Source organism: Littorina saxatilis, linkage group LG1, assembly GCF_037325665.1.
Source record: "Littorina saxatilis isolate snail1 linkage group LG1, US_GU_Lsax_2.0, whole genome shotgun sequence".
Lineage (NCBI taxonomy): Eukaryota > Metazoa > Mollusca > Gastropoda > Littorinimorpha > Littorinidae > Littorina > Littorina saxatilis.
The window spans coordinates 45,718,582-45,737,720 of record NC_090245.1 but is presented as its reverse complement, the minus strand read 5'-3'; the positions used below and the strand labels follow the sequence as shown (position 1 = coordinate 45,737,720).

The window sequence follows — 19,139 nt, the reverse complement described above, 5'->3', positions numbered from 1 at the left end:
ATCTGTGAGTTCGACTGAGCTTGACTAAATGTTGTATTTTCGCCTTACGCGACTTGTTGTCTTTTAGGTTCGCCTCACCTTCTCAGATCTGGTCAGATTTGTACATGGGATAAGACCATCCCTCCACTTGGTCACATACCAACAAGTCGCGTAAGGCGAAAATACAACATTTTACATTTAGTCAAGCTGTCGAACTCACAGAATGAAACTGAACGCAATGCAATTTTTCAGCTAGACCGTATACTCGTAGCATCGTCAGTCCACCGCTCGTGGCAAAGGCAGTGAAATTGACAAGAAGAGCGGGGTAGTAGTTGCGCTGAGAAGGATAGCACGCTTTTCTGTACCTCTCTTCGTTTTAACTTTCTGAGCGTGTTTTTAATCCAAACATATCATATCTATATGTTTTTGGAATCAGGAACCGACAAGGAATAAGATGAAATGTTTTTAAATTGATTTCGAAAATTTAATTTTGATCATAATTTTTATATTTTTAATTTTCAGAGCTTGTTTTTAATCCAAATACAACATATTTATATGTTTTTGGAATCAGGAAATGATGAAGAATAAAATGAACGTAAATCAGTTTGGATCGTTTTATATATTATTTTTTTTTTACAATTTTCAGATTTTTAATGACCAAAGTCATAAATTAATTTTTAAGCCACCAAGCTGAAATGCAATACCGAAGTCCGGCCTTCGTCGAAGATTGCTTGGCCAAAATTTCAATCAATTTGATTGAAAAATGAGGGTGTGACAGTGCCGCCTCAACGGATATGACGTCATCACAGACATTTATCGAAAAAATGAAAAAAAAGTCCGGGGATATCATTCCCAGGAACTCTCATGTAAAATTTCATAAAGATTGGTCCAGTAGTTTTGTCTGAATCGCTCTACACACACACACGCACAGACAGACACACACACACACACACACATACACCACACCCTCGTCTCGATTCCCCCCTCTACGTTAAAACATTTAGTCAAAACTTGACTAAATGTAAACAAGTCGCGTAAGGCTAAAATACAATATTTAGTCAAGTAGCTGTCGAACTCACAGAATGAAACTGAACGCAATGCCATTTTTCAGCAAGACCGTATACTCGTAGCATCGTCAGTCCACCGCTCATGGCAAAGGCAGTGAAATTGACAAGAAGAGCGGGTAGTAGTTGCGCTAAGAAGGATAGCACGCTTTTCTGTACCTCTCTTCGTTTTAACTTTCTGAGCGTGTTTTTAATCCAAACATATCATATCTATATGTTTTTGGAATCAGGAACCGACAAGGAATAAGATGAAAGTGTTTTTAAATTGATTTGGACAATTTAATTTTGATAATAATTTTTATATATTTAATTTTCAGAGCTTGTTTTTAATCCGAATATAACATATTTATATGTTTTTGGAATCAGCAAATGATGGAGAATAAGATAAACGTAAATTTGGATCGTTTTATAAATTTTGTATTTTTTTTTTACAATTTTCAGATATTTAAAGACCAAAGTCATTAATTAATTTTTAAGCCACCAAGCTGAAATGCAATACCGAAGTCCGGGCTTCGTCGAAGATTACTTGACCAAAATTTCAACCAATTTGGTTGAAAAATGAGGGCGTGACAGTGCCGCCTCAACTTTCACGAAAAGCCGGATATGACGTCATCAAAGACATTTATCAAAAAAATGAAAAAAACGTTCGGGGATTTCATACCCAGGAACTCTCATGTCAAATTTCATAAAGATCGGTCCAGTAGTTTAGTCTGAATCGCTCTACACACACACACAGACACACACACACACACACACGCACGCACATACACCACGACCCTCGTTTCGATTCCCCCTCGATGTTAAAATATTTAGTCAAAACTTGACTAAATATAAAAAGGAACAGCTGAGGTGCTTTTTGTACACTGGTATTTAATTAATTTCGTAACACTAATAGACCATGTTCACAAATCACTCTGTTTCGGGTTGTGTGGGCTGCGAAAGAGTGATTACCCTTGATTTACGGGGGGGGGGGGGGGGGGGGGGGAATGCACACGTGCTCCATGTCCACGTGTTTCATTCACACTCCGCGCCAGTGATTGGCCCGATGGATGTTTGCCCCCCTGAAAACAAAGGTATGTACTCTTTCACAAACTATACAAACCCGACAGAGTTATTTTCGGAATTCGTCTCTTCATAAAAAAAAGTTGAGCTCACCACATGAAGCAGTCAGGGTGTTGATTTTGGGTATGTGTCTAAGTGGCGGGATGCTCTGATCCTGGGCAGATCTCAGATGTTTAACATGGGAATGAGTGTGCCTTTAAACTTTTGACTTTGTTTGTGTAGGCTTTAATTCTCAGGCACGGAATGCGTACAATAGTGTTCTTTAAAATGTGAGCAAGTGTTTCTTTGTCTTTTCAATCATCACCCCGTGAACTGTACAAATACCCAAGGTTTCAGTCTTTTGGTTTGGACCGGGTCAGAATGAATTCCAAGATCCCTGCTTTCAGTAACTATCCTTTACTAACGGTACTTTACTTCCGTGCCGTTAGAAAAAGGAGTCGGCGAGGGATGAATGTCGATGGTGATTTTTATCTCCTCCAGTTGTGTAGGCAAATCTGGCGTTATGGCGGGTGATCTGGGGGAGGGTTAATTGCCTTTTATTGACCCAGTTAGTCCCATCCATCACGAGGTGTCGTGCTGAAATGATGATTAATCGTGATCAATCCCGCTTTGATAGCGCGCCAAAACTAACGATCACGCTCGTTTTCCCCGCATGAACGTCGTGTTGTTTTTGTCGTAGCGCGAAATGGGAAACTGTGCGTCCACAATCTGCAGGGAGCGGAAAAAATGGGCCTGGCTGATGCGAGTTTCATTGGGCGCCATGACACAAAGTTTCCTGCCCCATAATGGCTCGCTTATGACTGCAGTTGCAGGCGATTTTCTGCCGACAGGCTTTTATTACACCCTGGCTTGGGGAAGTATCAATCATACAATGCTGCGCTTGTCTCCCCTCTGCAGCTAGCGCTCATTGGTGAAAGGAGACGCGTTTGGTGGTACGCGGCCATGACAGTTGCCTCGTTTTGGGTCCAAGTCGTGTTGGCGGTCACTTCCAAATTGGCGGCCTTTTATGGCGAAGAAGAGGAGGCCTCCATTAGAGGAAATTACAGCAATGGCGCCGCGTAATGACATCTTGCCCGAGAATCGATACAATATTTGATGGGATCCTGTGTCTCTTAGTGCCAGATTGCTTGTGATAGATGGCGCTCACATGCAAATGAGATTGCTTTTTCCCCCCTTTCTTTTTTCGCCTTGTCTCCTCTGCTCATTCGTTCGCACTCTGTTCCTTCGACCCGTCTCGCTCCCCCGGGATTTACGTTGCGCAAAAAAAACTTTGTTCCCCCTACCCCCCAATCCCTGCACTTGTGAAGCTTCCTTTCTCTGTTTCGTCTGTCTGCCTCCTTGCTTTGTTGGTGAGTGAGTAAGTGAGTGAGTGAGTGAGTGTGTGTGTGTGTGTGTGCGTGTGTGTGTGTGTGTGTGTGTGTGTGTGTGTGTGTGTGTGTTTTCACACTAAGATCAGACAGACAGACAGACAGGCACAGACAGACAGACGGACGGAAAGACAGACGGACGGAAAGACAGACGGACGGACGGACGGACGGACGGACGGAAGGACAACCAGAGAGTGACAGAGAAAGAGAGAAAGTGAGAGAGATGTGTGTTGTTGTGTATGTGTGTGTGTGGTACAGTGCGAGAAAAAAAAACAAGAGTGCAATCGACCTAATTAGTCCCTCAGTCTGTTCTCTTTTGACACTGCAGCGTGATGTTGCACTCGAGTTGTGATTAAATCAGCCTTGCTGGTCGCTACCTCCGAGTGGCCTCTGTATGCCAAACATGATGAGGTTAATGTTCATCAGCTGAAGGAAAAAGCAATTTAGCCGGAGAATCCAATTATGGAAAAACAGTTGGGTAATGGCTCGAATTATCTCCCGTCTTTTCAGCTTCGCACAACAGACCCGCGCACGCTTAATTGCGTTTTTAATTTGTGCAAATGCACAATCGATGTTTGGTAATCATGTGCTAAAACTTTTGATATTCCATTTCCAATTGACATCCGTCCCGAGCGGCCTGGTAAATCATGGTCGCTTTGCGCGAAAATGAGCAGGGGGGCGGAAAGAGGGCATTCTCCATGGGTAAATTTACATTGCACCGCGACCGGGGTCTAAACTAAACACGGATTCATTTCTTGGAAATTAAATGCAAATTTTAGTGTTGGTTTCTCCGTTTTGACCCTTTTTTTCCTTTAATACATTGTATCTCTATTTTGTTTTGTTTGTTGGCTCACGTAAGTGTAGCCTATGCGATGCTAACTTTTGTCTGTCTGTGCGTGCGTGCGTGCGTATGTATGTATGTCTGTGGTAGAAACTTTAACATTTGACTGAACACCGAAATACTAATTTTACCTGGTTATTATTTAAGCAACAGCTTCAAAGTATTGAAGCAATGATCAACATTTCGTCGGCACGTATGTAGTTAAAGTGTGTATCCAAAGAAAACGGGTGGTGGGGAGTTTTGGGGGGGTAAAAACAGGTGACTGGTTTGTGTCGTGTGTGGTATGTAGACCAGGTCAGGGGTCAAGGTTAGGTCAGATCGCGTGAAGGATTGTGGTATAGATACAGTTTTCACCGAGCTGCAGTTCGCCGATTCGGAGAAGACGATTTCCACATTGTTCGGTTTCGTAGCTCCAGAAAAATAGATAAAGAAGATACCAAAGGAGATTTCCTACAGGTTAATCTGCACAGCGTGTTTCCAGTGTCTGCGCGAGGAAGCGCTGTCGAAAGCGCAGTGTCGGATCTGGCCATCTCAGGCAGTCGTGTCCCCGTAAGTAGGCCACAGACAGACAGATCTAGATCTAGTGTCTCGCACTCTTGCACCGTGTCACCTATGCTTACTGTGTGTGTGTATGTGTGACGGAGTGATTGAGTTTGTGTTACTGTGTCGATTTCTTACGTGAGCCTTGAAGGCTTCGCCTCTTGTTTTTTTAATGTCTAAAAAATACTATTTGACATTAGCATGCCTCACTTTGGGAAAAAGATAAAGTAACCAACAACAACAAGAACTAGAACAAGAACAAGAACAACAACAACAACAAGAACAACAACAAGAAAAACAACCACGAAACAGTTGCCGACCACATGCGAAGATTAGTGTAGATGATGGACGCGGACAGTGAAATATTGTTCCATGAAAGAAGACCTCGTGTATGCCTCAGCAACCGCAAGGCTAAGTTATTATTGCCCTGATCGGAGTACACGGTGACTATCAATCTGCCACAGGCTTGAGTTTCACTTGATTCTTGTCGTTTTATTGAATTGTCGTGTTCAGTAGCTTGGTGGGAAATGGCACAGAAAGAGACATGGAGAGGAGAGAGAGAGAGAGAGAGAGAGAGAGAGAGAGAGAGAGAGAGAGAGAGAGAGAGAGAGAGAGAGAGAGAGAGGGGGGGGGGGGGGGAAGGGGGGTTTCCATATGATTCCTGTCAAAGAGATTACTGGAGATTACGTGCTGACTCGTGTGTTGTTTGATGATATTTTCATCCCATAATGGACTTTTTCCTCTTCTCTTTCGGAGAACTGTATAGTGTTACAGAAAAAAGTCCTCATCGAAGGTTCGTGGTTTTTTTCTGTGCCAATCATTTCTGTCATTTCTAGTAACCCGTATTGTGTCTGTATTCGAAAAGGACATTTTGCCAATGCCCTGAAAATGTGAAAACTGATACATCTGTGTATGTAGATTTGAATCCCCCCCCCTCTTTCTTTACTATCAGAATGATATGCCATGTATCACAGTTCCAGGATTTTCCATCCAGATGGGATTTGTTTTGTCTTTCCTCCCTATCTACTTCCTTTGCTCTTTTCTCTCCTTTTCTGGATTGGAAATTGAATCTGGTCGAAGTGGTTTTGCATTCAAATCCGCCCCGCCCCCCCTTATTTTCAAGCTTTTAACTTTATTTTATGTTCTGTAATTATTGTAGTTATGTACGTTGTACTAAATACAAAACGTTGAAAAGACACTAACAAAGATCATCTTTGTCGCTTCGAAGTACTGGCGTAATGTTTTCCACCATGACTTGGTTTGTTGCTTATTATCAACCAATCAGCGACCTGGATGCTCATCACATGAGTGCACGGAGGACCAATGGACGCAACGCGTTCGTAGTTGCATAAAAAACCACTAGGTGGTGCCATTCACCCGGCGAAAATTACCTCCCTTGGTTTTCTCCTGAGAGCCATTCATGCATAATGGATGCATCCCTGGCCGTTCATCTAAAATAAACGATCAGTGTCCCACTTTTGGGCTATTGTTGAGATTGATGGCAAAGTAGCAAGGAGATAGCCTGTTGTCGTTATGACTGACTCGTTATGTGAAAGGAAAGCAGATCTACCCCTGAGGAGATTGGTTTTGCTAGTCAGTGATATCCCTTAAAATTGTGGATGGTGAATGAGTCGTTTGGATTGGGTTGCTGTCGTTTGCTCTTATCTCTTTCTTTTGCCTTCGAGATGGACAATGCAACGGAAGAAACTAAACTAAATCTACTTGGATTTTTTTGTTTTTGTTTTGTTTTTATTGTAGAAAGAGAAAGCGCGTGTCTCCCCGAAGCACTGATTTCTTTTGTCGCATTTCCAAAAGGATGAATGAACTCTTGTCTTTGTAGTAAATAGCTGGAACTGCTTAATGGAAACTTTGTTGTTGTTGTTGTTGTTGCCTGTGTGCTTTCTGATAGATAGAATCATGCAGCTTAAAACAGTACATGTCAGTGACGTCAGCAGACAAGGCCTGGCGGGAGATGTAAGGAATATTCCCATTGAGAACAGGATTTTTGCTGTTTTGGGCTGGGTTTTTTTTTAGCCCTTGCTGTCTTAAAGGCTGCCATATTCGTAGCGTTCATTAATTAATTCATATTGTTTACATGTGCCAATAATGTTATAAAACTGTACCTAAGGGGATATAATAACGATTGGCTGTAGCTTTTGAACACAGAAAAAATAATTTCAGTATTGCAAAGTGGTGTTGGTAGTGTCGAATGTAAACAGAACAGTCTCAAACGCCATCTTTGGTTTACGAAACGTCACGAAGTGATGTCAACGGTCTAAAAATAGCCCAAGTTCTGGAGAACTGTTACTAAACAATGCAATAAAGAATTAATTATTTCTCGTAATTGGTAAGGACTTCAAACCTAAAACTTTGCAGGAAGCTTAATTTATACATCCCCGCAACGATGGGAAAAGCCCTGGAAGTAATTAAACTAATTAAATAGGACTATGTCAGCCTTTAATTCATTTTCAGTGGTGTGCAGGGAAAGGAATTAGGTGATACGGACGTGCGTTATCTTTAATGAACCTGATAGGAAGAAATTATCTTTTGTTTCTTCTTTTCTCCTGAAGACATCCTTTTGTAACCAGAAATCCAAAAACAGAAAGATTGCCAAAACGTTCCAACATTCAGATGTTATTGGAACGTTTAATTCATGGCACAAAACGTTCCAACATTCAGATGTTATTGGAACGTTTAATTCATGGCAAAACAAAAAAATGTTACTGTAATGCGATCCAGCGGTCTTTTAAGCGGACAGAAAAACTAAAACACTTATGATATACATTGCCACGCTTGTGTCTTCTGAGCGACAATTTGTGAGATAAGAGAAGTGTTTGTTTGTCTGTCCGCTTAAAAGACCGCTGGGTCGCAGTACAGTGAATAAATGGTTTTGTTTTGTCATAATTAAAACGTTCCAATAGTCTACCATTCTTGGTTTTGGATTTTGTAACCAGAGATAATTTAACAAACAAACAACAACAAAACAACACACACATCCAAAAACAACAACAACACTCGAATTTTTTCTTTTATTCAAAATATTGTTGTGTTTCATTTGGAAGTTAATTGATCATCCCTCTTTTCCCCGTTACAAAACGCCTGTAATTAATTCGTCGACCGATCATATTTCTTCAGTTGCACCGCCAACTGGAAGGATAACTTTTATCCTCAAATGAAGCCCTTTCATTACGTGACGTGTTTTTTGCAGCTGATTCGACAACCTCGAGGGATGCCTCGAGGAGTAGGAATGAGATAATTGCTTTTAGATTTTGTTCAATAAAAATAACGAACTTTTCAATAATTTGAACAGTAGTCATACCAGTTCAACGGATTTTTTATATTTAGTCAAGTTTTGACTAAATATTTTAATTTGTTTGTCTCTTTGTTTGTCTGTTTTTTGTTTGTTTGCTGTGTGTGTGTGTGTGTGTGTGTGTGTGTGTGTGTGTGTGTGTGTGTGTGTGTGTGTGTGTGTGTGTGTGTGTGTGTGTGTGTGTGTGTGTGTGTGTGTGTGTGTGTGTGTGTGTGTACGTGTGTTTAGAAAATTGGCCTTCTGAAAGCATGAACACTTCAATTCTTCGTAAAGTTTAAGTTGGAGATTTAGACAAAGAGAAACATGAATCCAAAATATTGTTGTTCTAGTTGTTATTTTCTTTATGAACTTAAAACATCCTCCAATATAACTGTCTTTTTTCACGCAGAAAACAGATGACTATCGTTTTCGCAAATAAGCTGTTTTATTTGTGGAAAGACACAGGCGATCAACAGTACATTTCAGTGTGAAAATCTCAATCAATCTTATTCTATTATTTTTCAGCTTAACAAATTGGTTTTGGTTTAAAAGAAATAGCCGACGCTCCGATTTGTTGTTTCAATGTCTCCGTTTACTTATGCTCCTCGAGGAAGAAACAGCGAATGATTCCATTGTTACTATCTAGCATGTGATAAAGTGTATGGGATTGGTAGGCTTTTTAATTCCCTGTAGATCTATATAATCCGAATTTCAATGCAACAAAACAAGACGGACAGAAGGCAAGGAAGAAAAATGCACGAAAGACCAAAAAGCACAACATAATTTCTAAGCGTTTTCTCAATCAATTCAGCAAAGAGAGGTAATCCTGATAAGACGTAACGTAACTTTGTGTGTTGTTTTTATTGATCTTAATATATGCTTTGCACGTGGGTTCTTCTTTTTTTTAATTTTTTTTTTTACATGGATCTTGCATTTCTGGTTGGTTACAGCTATGTCTTTCTTCCACTATGCCCTCGCTGTTTAGTCTTTTCGGTGACTATCTGTCTCACTATCTGCATATATGTCCGCATGCCTCTTTTTCTGTGTCCCCCTATCTCCTCTGCCCCCCCCCCCCCCCCCCCCCCCGCACCTCCCTCCTCCTCCCTCTTGCATGTGTTTGTCTGTGCAGCTTGCTTTCTGTCTGTATGGTGCACTCCACTGCCAAGCTCATTTTGCTTTGTTGGCTGATATGCCAGAGTCGAGGTTAGAGACTTTTTATCCGGGATAAAGTTAACCCTCAATGCAGTTTATCGCGGACTAAAGTCTCTGAGCTCGATTCCTACATACCGGCCCTTGTCTCTTTTCTTCCATATTTTCAGATTGTGTGCTGGTTATGATAACTCCATGTCATCTTCGACGACCCCTTCTCTTTCATGTCCCCGCCCACCGCTTCACTTCCCTTACGTGCTGCTACCGTCCACAACTAGCCATCTCCCCTCCCCCCTCCCCCCATCATAATGTCCGTGTAGCTGAAGCGTAATTCCAGTGATAGTGTGCCTGCTAGAGCGTGCTGAGGCAAATATCCAGCGTTGACATTGGTTGTTTATGGGCGGGTTATTCAATACGGCCCGATGCCTTATTACCCTTTCATCGACACGAATTGCCATTGTCATTCTCTGCACTTCTGCCTCGATTGGTCCGCCATAATTACAAATCTGGGCCTGGCGTATACCGGCTTCCTGTGGGGATTTTTCGATCCGTGTTTTGTCTTCCGTGTACAAGTATGTGTTGGAGTTGCCAGTGTTGATGCACGTGCTTGTGAATGTGAGATAAGAGTTTGATTACTATGACAGTGGTTGTCATTGTGTTCAGTGCACTTTTGGCGTAGTTGGTCGACTATAACTACATGTTTTTTGAGGCTGGAGAGGGCTTTTGCACAATGGTATGTCTTCTCCTTCAGTGGATGCATTTATCTAATTACTATTGTTTTAATTAAATGAGTGTGTCCACATTTAACTAAAAGAAACAAAAATTGCCTGAGTGAAGCATCAAGTCCAGCTGTTCTTCAGTTTGTGTGTTTGTTTGTTTGTCAGAGTAGTTGGTTTTCTTTAGCTGAGGGACTGTTGCTTAAATGTTAGTATAAAGACACAGGTTTATTTACTTCTGTCATTTCTGTCATTCGTGCCTTTTAAACTTCTGTCTCTCTGTCATTTTTATAGTTCATAGTTTTTTGTTTTTTTGTTTTTTGTTATTGTGACGTTGCACCGGCATGGTTAACGCTCTGTATTTACCGTCTTAAGTTCTGCTTGTCCTATATTCCCATCTTTGCCTTGATTTGCCTCAGCGGTCGTAACTTCACGCGAATTATTTGATGTGACGTGGCTTTGTCCAATCTCTGAAGTCGATGGCCGCTTTATGAGAGCTTTACGAAGTTATAGGCAAATCGTTGATATGCCTTTGGCCATGTGGCAATAGCTGCTTTTTACGAGGCAGTTGATTTTGTAGCTCTCGGAATTGGGCGGGCATAAACAGCGTTGATGGCTCAATCACTATTGTGGATATGCGTCTTCTGTTGGGCAAAAAAAGGGGTCGGAAATGATCATTATCGGTGGTTTTGCTGGCTGCTATGAATGGGAGAAATAATGTGTGCAAGTTGCTGTCTTTGATGTTGGTTTTTCTTGCAGCTTATCAGGTTTATGGTTATGTTGGTCTTTTTGTTGTTGTTGTACATGTTGTTATTCATATTGAGGTGTTGATGGCAGAGAGTGCAGATAGAAAGTGTGATTGCTTTACGACTGTCGTGCTGAATGTGGTTGTATTTGTAAAGTGAAGCTGCACTGATGGCTAAAGCATTTGGCATTTGTCTTTTTATTTGATTGTAGGTTAAGTATTTTTGTATTCAAATTTCTGTCATATTGTTGGCAAAAGACGCACGCACACACACACATGCATACACATTCACAGACACACGCGCACGCACGTACGCACGCACGCACACACACACACACACACACATATACGAACGCACGCACGCACCCATACAAGCAGCCATATCGACAGAAAGACAGCCAGGCACAGACAGAACACACGCGTTTTTTCTCCCTTTCTCTTTCTCTCTCTCCCTACCTTCTCCCTACCTTCTCCTCTCCCTCCTTCTCTTCGTGTATTCTTTTCGATATTGCCAATGATATGACAAGCCCCATTGATCTTGATCTGTCGTTGCTTGATTACCTAGTTCTCTCCCCTCCCTTAATAACGGCACCGAGTTCACAGGGGTTGCCTCCCTTTTTTTCTGGATGCGAAAACAAGACCGATCCAGTTTGCCAGGTTTACATTATTCGTGGAAAAGGTGTGGCGCAGTGGATGAGACTCGAGGCGTGCACGCGGGTAGTTTGGGAAACAAACATCAGTTGTAAGGAGGACACAGTATACTAATACTGAATTTGAAAACAAACGCCCCTGAGAAAAAAGGAAAGCGTGTGAAGATTCTCAGAATAGGAACAAGAGACTGCAGGTGAGAAGAACAAGAACAAGATAACAATGAAACTACCAGTACCAGAAACACGAACAATAAAAACACAAGACCGGTTTCGACGTTTGTATTGTTCGTGTTTCTGGTACGGGTGAGTACATGTTCATTGTTATCTTGTCACGTTTTTGTGCGAAGATTCGGTAAACGAAAAGGCAAGTCACTTTGCTGAAAAAGATAGCATTCGAGGTGTATGAAAATAGCGATTAAATTAAAAGGAAGAAGAAGAAGAGAGCGAAAGGGAGAGAAAGAAAGAAAAGAAAAAAAAAAGAGAGAGAGAGAGAGAGAGAGAGAGAGAGAGAGAGAGAGAGAGAGAGAGAGAGAGAGAGAGAGAGAGCACCGCGTTGGTTTCACAGTTATTGACAAAATAATCGACAGCAAAATATTCCGGCAGAGAATGAAAACAAATCCTAAGGTGAGCATGGCCCTGAAGTTACAACAATAGCGGTCGGAGAACACAAATGCAAATTACAAAAATAATGTTCGAAAGTCTTTGAGTATCAAATTACCGCTAACTTTTTTCGCTTTGTGACTGAAACCGTCTGCACCTGGCCAGCGAACAATTATTCCACAAGGGTTTTTGTAGCCTGGGAAAACAACCTCTCCTATTCCGGGTGATCGAATGGATCAACAATGCCGCTTTTCTATCGTCTAACATGTAATTAGACGAGTGCTTTCAGACTCAATGAGAACAACTTTGTCGGCAGCTTTGATAGATGGGAAAGTTATAGATAGTGTGGACATTAAATGAGATTAAGGAAGATGGGATGGTGGAGGGGGGGGGGGGGGGTTCTCAAACATCTTTTGATCAAGTACTGATAATATAGACTGAGAAAATAGAAGTTTGTGTAATAATTATATCAAAGAGAGTATGATAATGCGTTTCCAGTGACTCTTATTTCCCTGTACTTCTGTCCAATCTCAACTGCTTGGTGTAACATTACACTTGCTTGCATGGTTGTGTGATTGCTTACTAGCTTGTTTGTTTAAACGCGTGGTTCCGTCTGCATTTTCTTTCCTTCCTTACTTCTCAGTCGTTGATGACTGACTGGTATGGTATGCCGGTAACAGTTTGCAAACTGCATCCGTACTTTCATATTTGATTTTCAATGATCACAAATGACCGAACACTTTTGCATGTAAATGTGTATTACCTGAAAGGAATGCAGAAAAGCAAAGAATATTGGCATTCAACTGGAGCTCTTAGAGTCACTGTAACAGTGGTTAATAATATGATATCAATTGGTCCATTAGATGCCGCCACACCCGTGTGTCCCTTTCAGACAAAATACATCACGTGGGTGTACACGTCAGACTTCCTTTCTTCCTCCCCTTCCAAAGATCTAGCCTGGAACAATAATGTCCTGAATAATTGAAACGCGTGCAGTCAGCCGCACCATTTGCATGTAAACGATTCCTCTTATGAATAACACAAACATTTAATTGATGCAGACTTGACTTCTAAAGATCAATGACTCATGTTTTGAGGGATCGTTCCGGATTGAGCATGGTTGTGAGAGAACTTGATATTTTGCAAGCCATTCAGTGTTTTGTGTTTTGAATAATGCAGACTTTGTTGATACGGCTGCTCTTTTTCTTTGTAATTTAGTGTATGCGTTCCTAGCATTCAGTTCCAATCCATATGGCTGATGTTGGAAATGGTCCAGCCTGTTTTTAATGTAGACGCGACTTTGGGGGCTTTTTAAAAATATTTAGTGTCTGAAATGCCAGGTAATAGAATGGCACGAAATATTCGCAAACGGATGCAGCAACCATCTTTGAAGCATGGGAATGACGTCACCGAGTCATGCTGAACGCTATGGAGCTTAGTCATGTCAATGTCGTACAACAAATCTGGTTTCTTTGAATATATATTATTTCATTTCAGTGTGCTAGCGCGGATAACAAGCAAACATTTTGACGCCTTTCAGCATGAAAGACAAGTCAAAAGGAACAAAGAAACTGTATAGGTCCTGTCAATGTCATAAAAACAAATCTGGTTGTTGTGAGTATTATTCTATATATATCAGTGAATTAACAGAGATAGCAAGCAAATGTATTGACATCTTTTCTGCAGGAAAAAAAGCGAAGGAAACACAGTACAGTGTAAAGATTGTTTGCTTTTCCCAGCGGTTTCACTCAAAAGCAGACACGGGTCTAGCTCCGCCACCGATATTAATTACCTTAAATAATGTATCTTTGATGCGGAAAAATCGTAATTAACAGACCAAGTGCTATGCACAAAGGGAATATTGATGAAATAGGCCAGGTTACAAATTGTGTCCGCTGGGTTGACCTTGAGAAAAATGCCGACCGCGACGCCTCATTTGTTCTGCCAGAACTGCAATCAACTTCTGATATAACTCCCGTTTGATTGGAAGCTAACGAACCGCTCACGCGTGACATCATCACAATTTGATTTGCTGGAGCGGCAGTGAAGGGAAGATAAGTACGGAAGATGATAGTTCATGTTTAATTAGAGCCATTGTGGCGGTTTTAATCAGCACCGCTGACTCTTTTCAACTCTTCAGAGGGAGAGCGGGAAGGGAGACAATGCTGATTTATTTGGTCGGGCAAATAGTAATATTTGGAGTACGGTGCGGCTGTCGGGGTGGAAGTTTCAGTTTACACACTTGATTTCTCTCACGTCTGTTCTTCTGTTTCTTTTCGTCATCTGTCCGTCTGTCTCTCAAATGACATATCTGTCTATACGTGTATCTGTCTGTCTTCTGTCTGCAATCGCATGCACTCATTTGTACACGCTTGCTATGAAATTATATTATACATGCCCGCATGCATTCTTGTACTTGCTCATACGCACACGTACACAGAGACTAACAGACCAACAAACAGAAACGGACAGACAGAAAGACACAAACAGACAGACACGAACACTCGGAATGAAAGACACAAACAGACAGAGACAAATTAACAGACAGAAAGACACAAATAGACAAACACATCGCAACCAAGGTCATTCCAATAGTTTGTCATTCCCGTGCTCTGTCAACCAATCAGTCACTTGACCATAAAATGGTTTTAGATTCTTTCAGCCATTATTCTCACAAGAGGCAGTAAAAGTCTTTTTGTGTCTTTGATGTGGACAGGGAATTATTTGTGAGTGCGATATAGCGTGAATGGCCAATTATTCGCCAACCCTCCCCCTTCCATCCCATTCTCTCTGATGAGTGGCATCTTCAAAGACATCAAGAATATTGACATCAAAAGCTGGTGAAACGAGAGTGGATATTGATTAAAGAGAGATGATGGCAGTGAAAGGATTGAAGGTTTTCGTTGTCCTCTTGTAATGCGAGTCGTTATGCGGCTTAATTTAATACATAAGCGAACAAAGGTTTTTGGCTGGCGTGGAGACAAACGGTCTAGTTCGTTACTGTACGTGCTTGAGAGACGGGGTAAGATGTTTGATGGTCTTCAGAACATCTGAAGTAAATTGGCACAGCACTACAGATTTAAAATCTGTATCAACCTCTGAAGTAAATGTGCACAGCATTACGGATTTAAAATCTGTATCAACCTCGGAAGTAAATTGGCACAGCATTACGGATTTAAAATCTGTATCAACCTCTGAAGTAAATTGGCACAGCATTACGGATTTAAAATCTGTATCAACCTCGGAAGTAAATTGGCACAGCATTACGGATTTAAAATCTGTATCAACCTCTGAAGTAAATGTGCACAGCATTACGGATTTAAAATCTGTATCAACCTCGGAAGTAAATTGGCACAGCATTACGGATTTAAAATCTATATCAACCTCTGAAGTAAATTGGCACAGTATTACGGATTTAAAATCTGTATCAACCTCTGAAGTAAATTGGCACAGCATTACGGATTTAAAATCTTTAATGGATGTTCTAGCTAGGCGTGATGAGTGTTTGTTAAAAGCTCTTCATATAGTCCCGTTGAAAGAAAAAGGTATGAGCACACGAACATGCACATGCAATGCTGATTTGAATGAAGGTGGTAGTTTAATAACTGTGTTAAAACGTCCATGGGGAGGAGATATGCGAGCAGTTGGTAAGACCGAGAATGAAATAATGATAATGAGGGTATTTATATGGCGCAAATGAATGAAGTCCTTTGGCTCGCCCAGGACCGAGATGGGTATAAAAGTTTGTTGGCGCCTCATGCTCAAGTATTTCATACAAAGCCGGGTTTTCCCGTGTAACATGCCCCTAATGGCTTTGCCGTGAGGGCGTAAAACTTACATTTTCTCTCATGCTCCAGTAGCCAGAGCGAAGAGGATTGAGGATAATGTCCAGTTTTAGTTTTGATGATTTTTGGGCGAAGAACGAGATGAGGTTGTTTTGTTGTTATTGTTTACAGCTGCGACAATCTTTTTATACAAGAAATTATTTTGTATAGTAAGAAATAGAAATGTGATTGTTACGACTTTGTTGTGATGTAGTTGTTATTGTGTGTTGCAGACGTACCAAACAAGTGCCGCATCACGGAGGAGTATGTCCTTACCTGGTGATGCCCCCATCCCTCCCGTCACCACCAGTAGCCAAGCCTTTATGTCACAGGTAAGCTGGCCTCTGTCTGTCTGTCTGTCTATCTGTCTGTCCTTACCTGGTAATACCCCCACCCCTCCCGTCACCACCAGTAGCCAGGCCTTAATTTCCGTCGCGATATAACCTTCGTGGTTGAAAACGACGTTAAACACCAAATAAAGAAAGAAAGAAAGAAAGGCCTTAATTTCACACGTAAGCTCACCCCTCTCAGTCTGTCGGTCGGCCAGTCTGTGTGTCTGTCCTTACCTGGTAATACCCCCAGCCCTCCCTCGTCACCAGCATTAGCCAAGTCTTTTTGTCACAGGTAGGCTCAACTCTTCGTGTCCGTCCATTGCATCTGTCTGTCTGTCTTCACCTAATAGCGATACCCCATCCCACCTGTTTGACGTGCTAGCCAGGTCTTTATGTCACAGGTAAGCTGATATCGGTCTTTCCGTCCAATCCTAGCGCGATACCCCCATCCCACCTGTTACACGTGATAGCTAGGCCTTTAAGTCATAGGTATGTTTATGTCAGTCTGTGCATCCATCTATATCTACATACGGCTTGTGTGTGTGTGTGTGTGTGTGTGTGTGTGTGTGTGTGTGTGTGTGTGTGTCTGTCTGTCTGTCTGTCTGTCTGTCTGTCTGTCTGTCTGTCTGACTGTCTGTCTGTCTGTCTGTCTGTCTGTCTGTGTTCGCTATGCACGGCCAAAGTTCTCGATGGATCTGCTTCAAATTTGGTGGCCATATTCAGGTAGACCCCGGACACAATCTGGTCGATGAAAATGTTCAACACGTGCTCTCAGCGCGCAGCGCTGAACCGATTTTGGTTTTTATGGTTTTTCTGTACATCCATTCCCAGTAACTCTTCCTTATCTTCTCCAGTGTTTTGCGCGTTTATCTCCCTTCCTTCGTGTGGCGTCAATCGCGTACGGTGCGCCACTCACCCGGCGAAGCTGGCGTACGGTGCGCCACTCACCCGGCCTCTACTTCTTCCCGGCGAAGCGGGTAATCATCTAGTATAACATGTGTGTCCTCGCCTAGCGGTACCCCCACCCAACGGACACCAGTGGTAGCCCCGCCTTTATTTTTACTTCTGTCTGCCTGATTGTCTGTCGGTCTGTCCGTCCGGGCACACACGCGTGTGTGTGTATATGTGTGTGTGTGTGTTTGGCTGTGTGTGTGGACATGTGTGGATGTGTGAGTGTGTGTGTGTGTGTGTGTGTGTGTGTGTGTGTGTGTGTGTTTACCATTTGCTGCTACTCCACACCTGTCAGTACCAGTATTGTGGGTCAGTTCTTTATTTGACATGCATGAAATATACCTGGGTCTCCAATTACGCATGGTTATAATCAGTCACAGGTACATTGATATCGTTCGCTGGAAGCAGCTACTTGTGACTGACAGTGTATTACATTGTTTATCGGTGTGTCTGGATTTCAGCAAGGATTCGGGGACTTTAACGCATCTTGGCATAACGCTTGTTTATTCTTTGTTTTATTGTTTGATTGTGTTTTTATCTACTCGTTGACTCACATGCGAAGCAAAAGTGAGTCTATGTACTCACCCGAGTCGTCCGTCCGTCCGTTCGTCCGTCCGTCCGTCCGTCCGTCCGTCCGTCCCGGCGTCTGTCCGGAAAACTTTAACGTTGGATATTTCTTGGACACTATTAAGTCTATCAACACCTGATGTGGCATGATGGTGTATGGTTACAAGATCTCAAAAAACATGTGCGGCAACTTGACCTCACTTCAAGTTCAAGGTCACAGGGGCCGTAATTGTTGTCTTAAAAACGACCATTTTTCACATTTTCGCATTTTTTTCTGAAGTTATCGAGAATGGCAACCTTAGCTATGTATGCTATACAGGGCAATGTAAGCCCTATCTTTGGACACCAGTTTGGTTGACCTTGCTTCAAGGTCAAGGTCGCAAGGGTCCTTTAAAGTTGGATTGTATACATATTTTGAAGTGACCTTGACCCTGAACTATGGAAGATAACTGTTTCAAACTTAAAAATTATGTGGGGCACATGTTATGCTTTCATCATGAGACAATTTGGTCACATATGATCAAGGTCAAGGTCACTTTGACCCTTATGAAATGTGACCAAAATAAGGTAGTGAACCACTAAAAGTGACCATATCTCATGGTAGAAAGAGCCAATAAGCACCATTGGTTTAAACATAAGTTTATTTTAACAAGGGTTACAATCATGACATGTATACAAAGTTCACAGAAACAGCAACAAGCTAGAAGCTTATAGTGGTGTTCCTGCATGACAGTACAACATAAGGCGGTAACGGGTGAAAAATTTGTCTCAATAAACCAAATCTATTAATAACGTAATGAACGTTGCATAATGATTATAAAGAAAGACAGTAAAGGAAGGAAGGAGGGAAAGAAGATGAATAAAAGAAGAGGGATGGGTAGGAGATGTGCAGAAGTTAAAGTTGTTGTCCGGCTTGTAGAGCATTTATTCTGACTTGCCCAAAGCGGCCTGAACGTTCAATGAACGAGTGTACGGTGGAAAAAATTTTCCTGTTCAAATCTAAAGAATACTGTCTGTCTCCGTTTAAAAGGTGGGGGAGGTGAATTGTGTGATTAGGGAGGGTATGTATAGTTTCTTGACGTGCTTCGCGATAATTTGGACAATCGAATATGAAGTGTTGTACGGATTCGGACGGGAATCCACAGTCACAAGATGCATCTGTAGCAACGTGACGTCTCACTAGATCGTTATTGAGATCACTTATATATAACCTGAGCTTACAGTGAATTATTTGTGACATGCGATCTCCAGAATAAAAATAACACGGCACCATTGTACTTCCTATGTCTTGAATTAACAGCTTTGTGTTGCATGACCTTGGATGACCTTGACCTTGGGTCAAGGTCACATGTATTTTGGTAGGAAAAATGTGTAAAGCAGTTCTTAGTGTATGATGTCATTGCTAGGTTTAGTTATTTGACCTTGACCCTGAAGGTCAAGGTCATGTAAAGGTCAAGGTCAAG

The 19,139-nt window shown here is 41.8% G+C and overlaps 1 protein-coding gene across 1 annotated transcript in view; it reads left to right on the top strand.

Annotated features, from left to right (window-relative positions):
• LOC138971072 (TOX high mobility group box family member 3-like) overlaps window positions 1–19,139 on the top strand; it is a 93,328-nt gene that overhangs the window by 30,394 nt on the left and 43,795 nt on the right. The window contains exon 2 of the mRNA XM_070343679.1: window positions 16,060–16,158. Within this exon, the coding sequence (XP_070199780.1) occupies window positions 16,093–16,158 (66 nt within the window). The 5' untranslated portion in view covers window positions 16,060–16,092. The remainder of the gene's footprint in view (window positions 1–16,059; window positions 16,159–19,139) is intronic.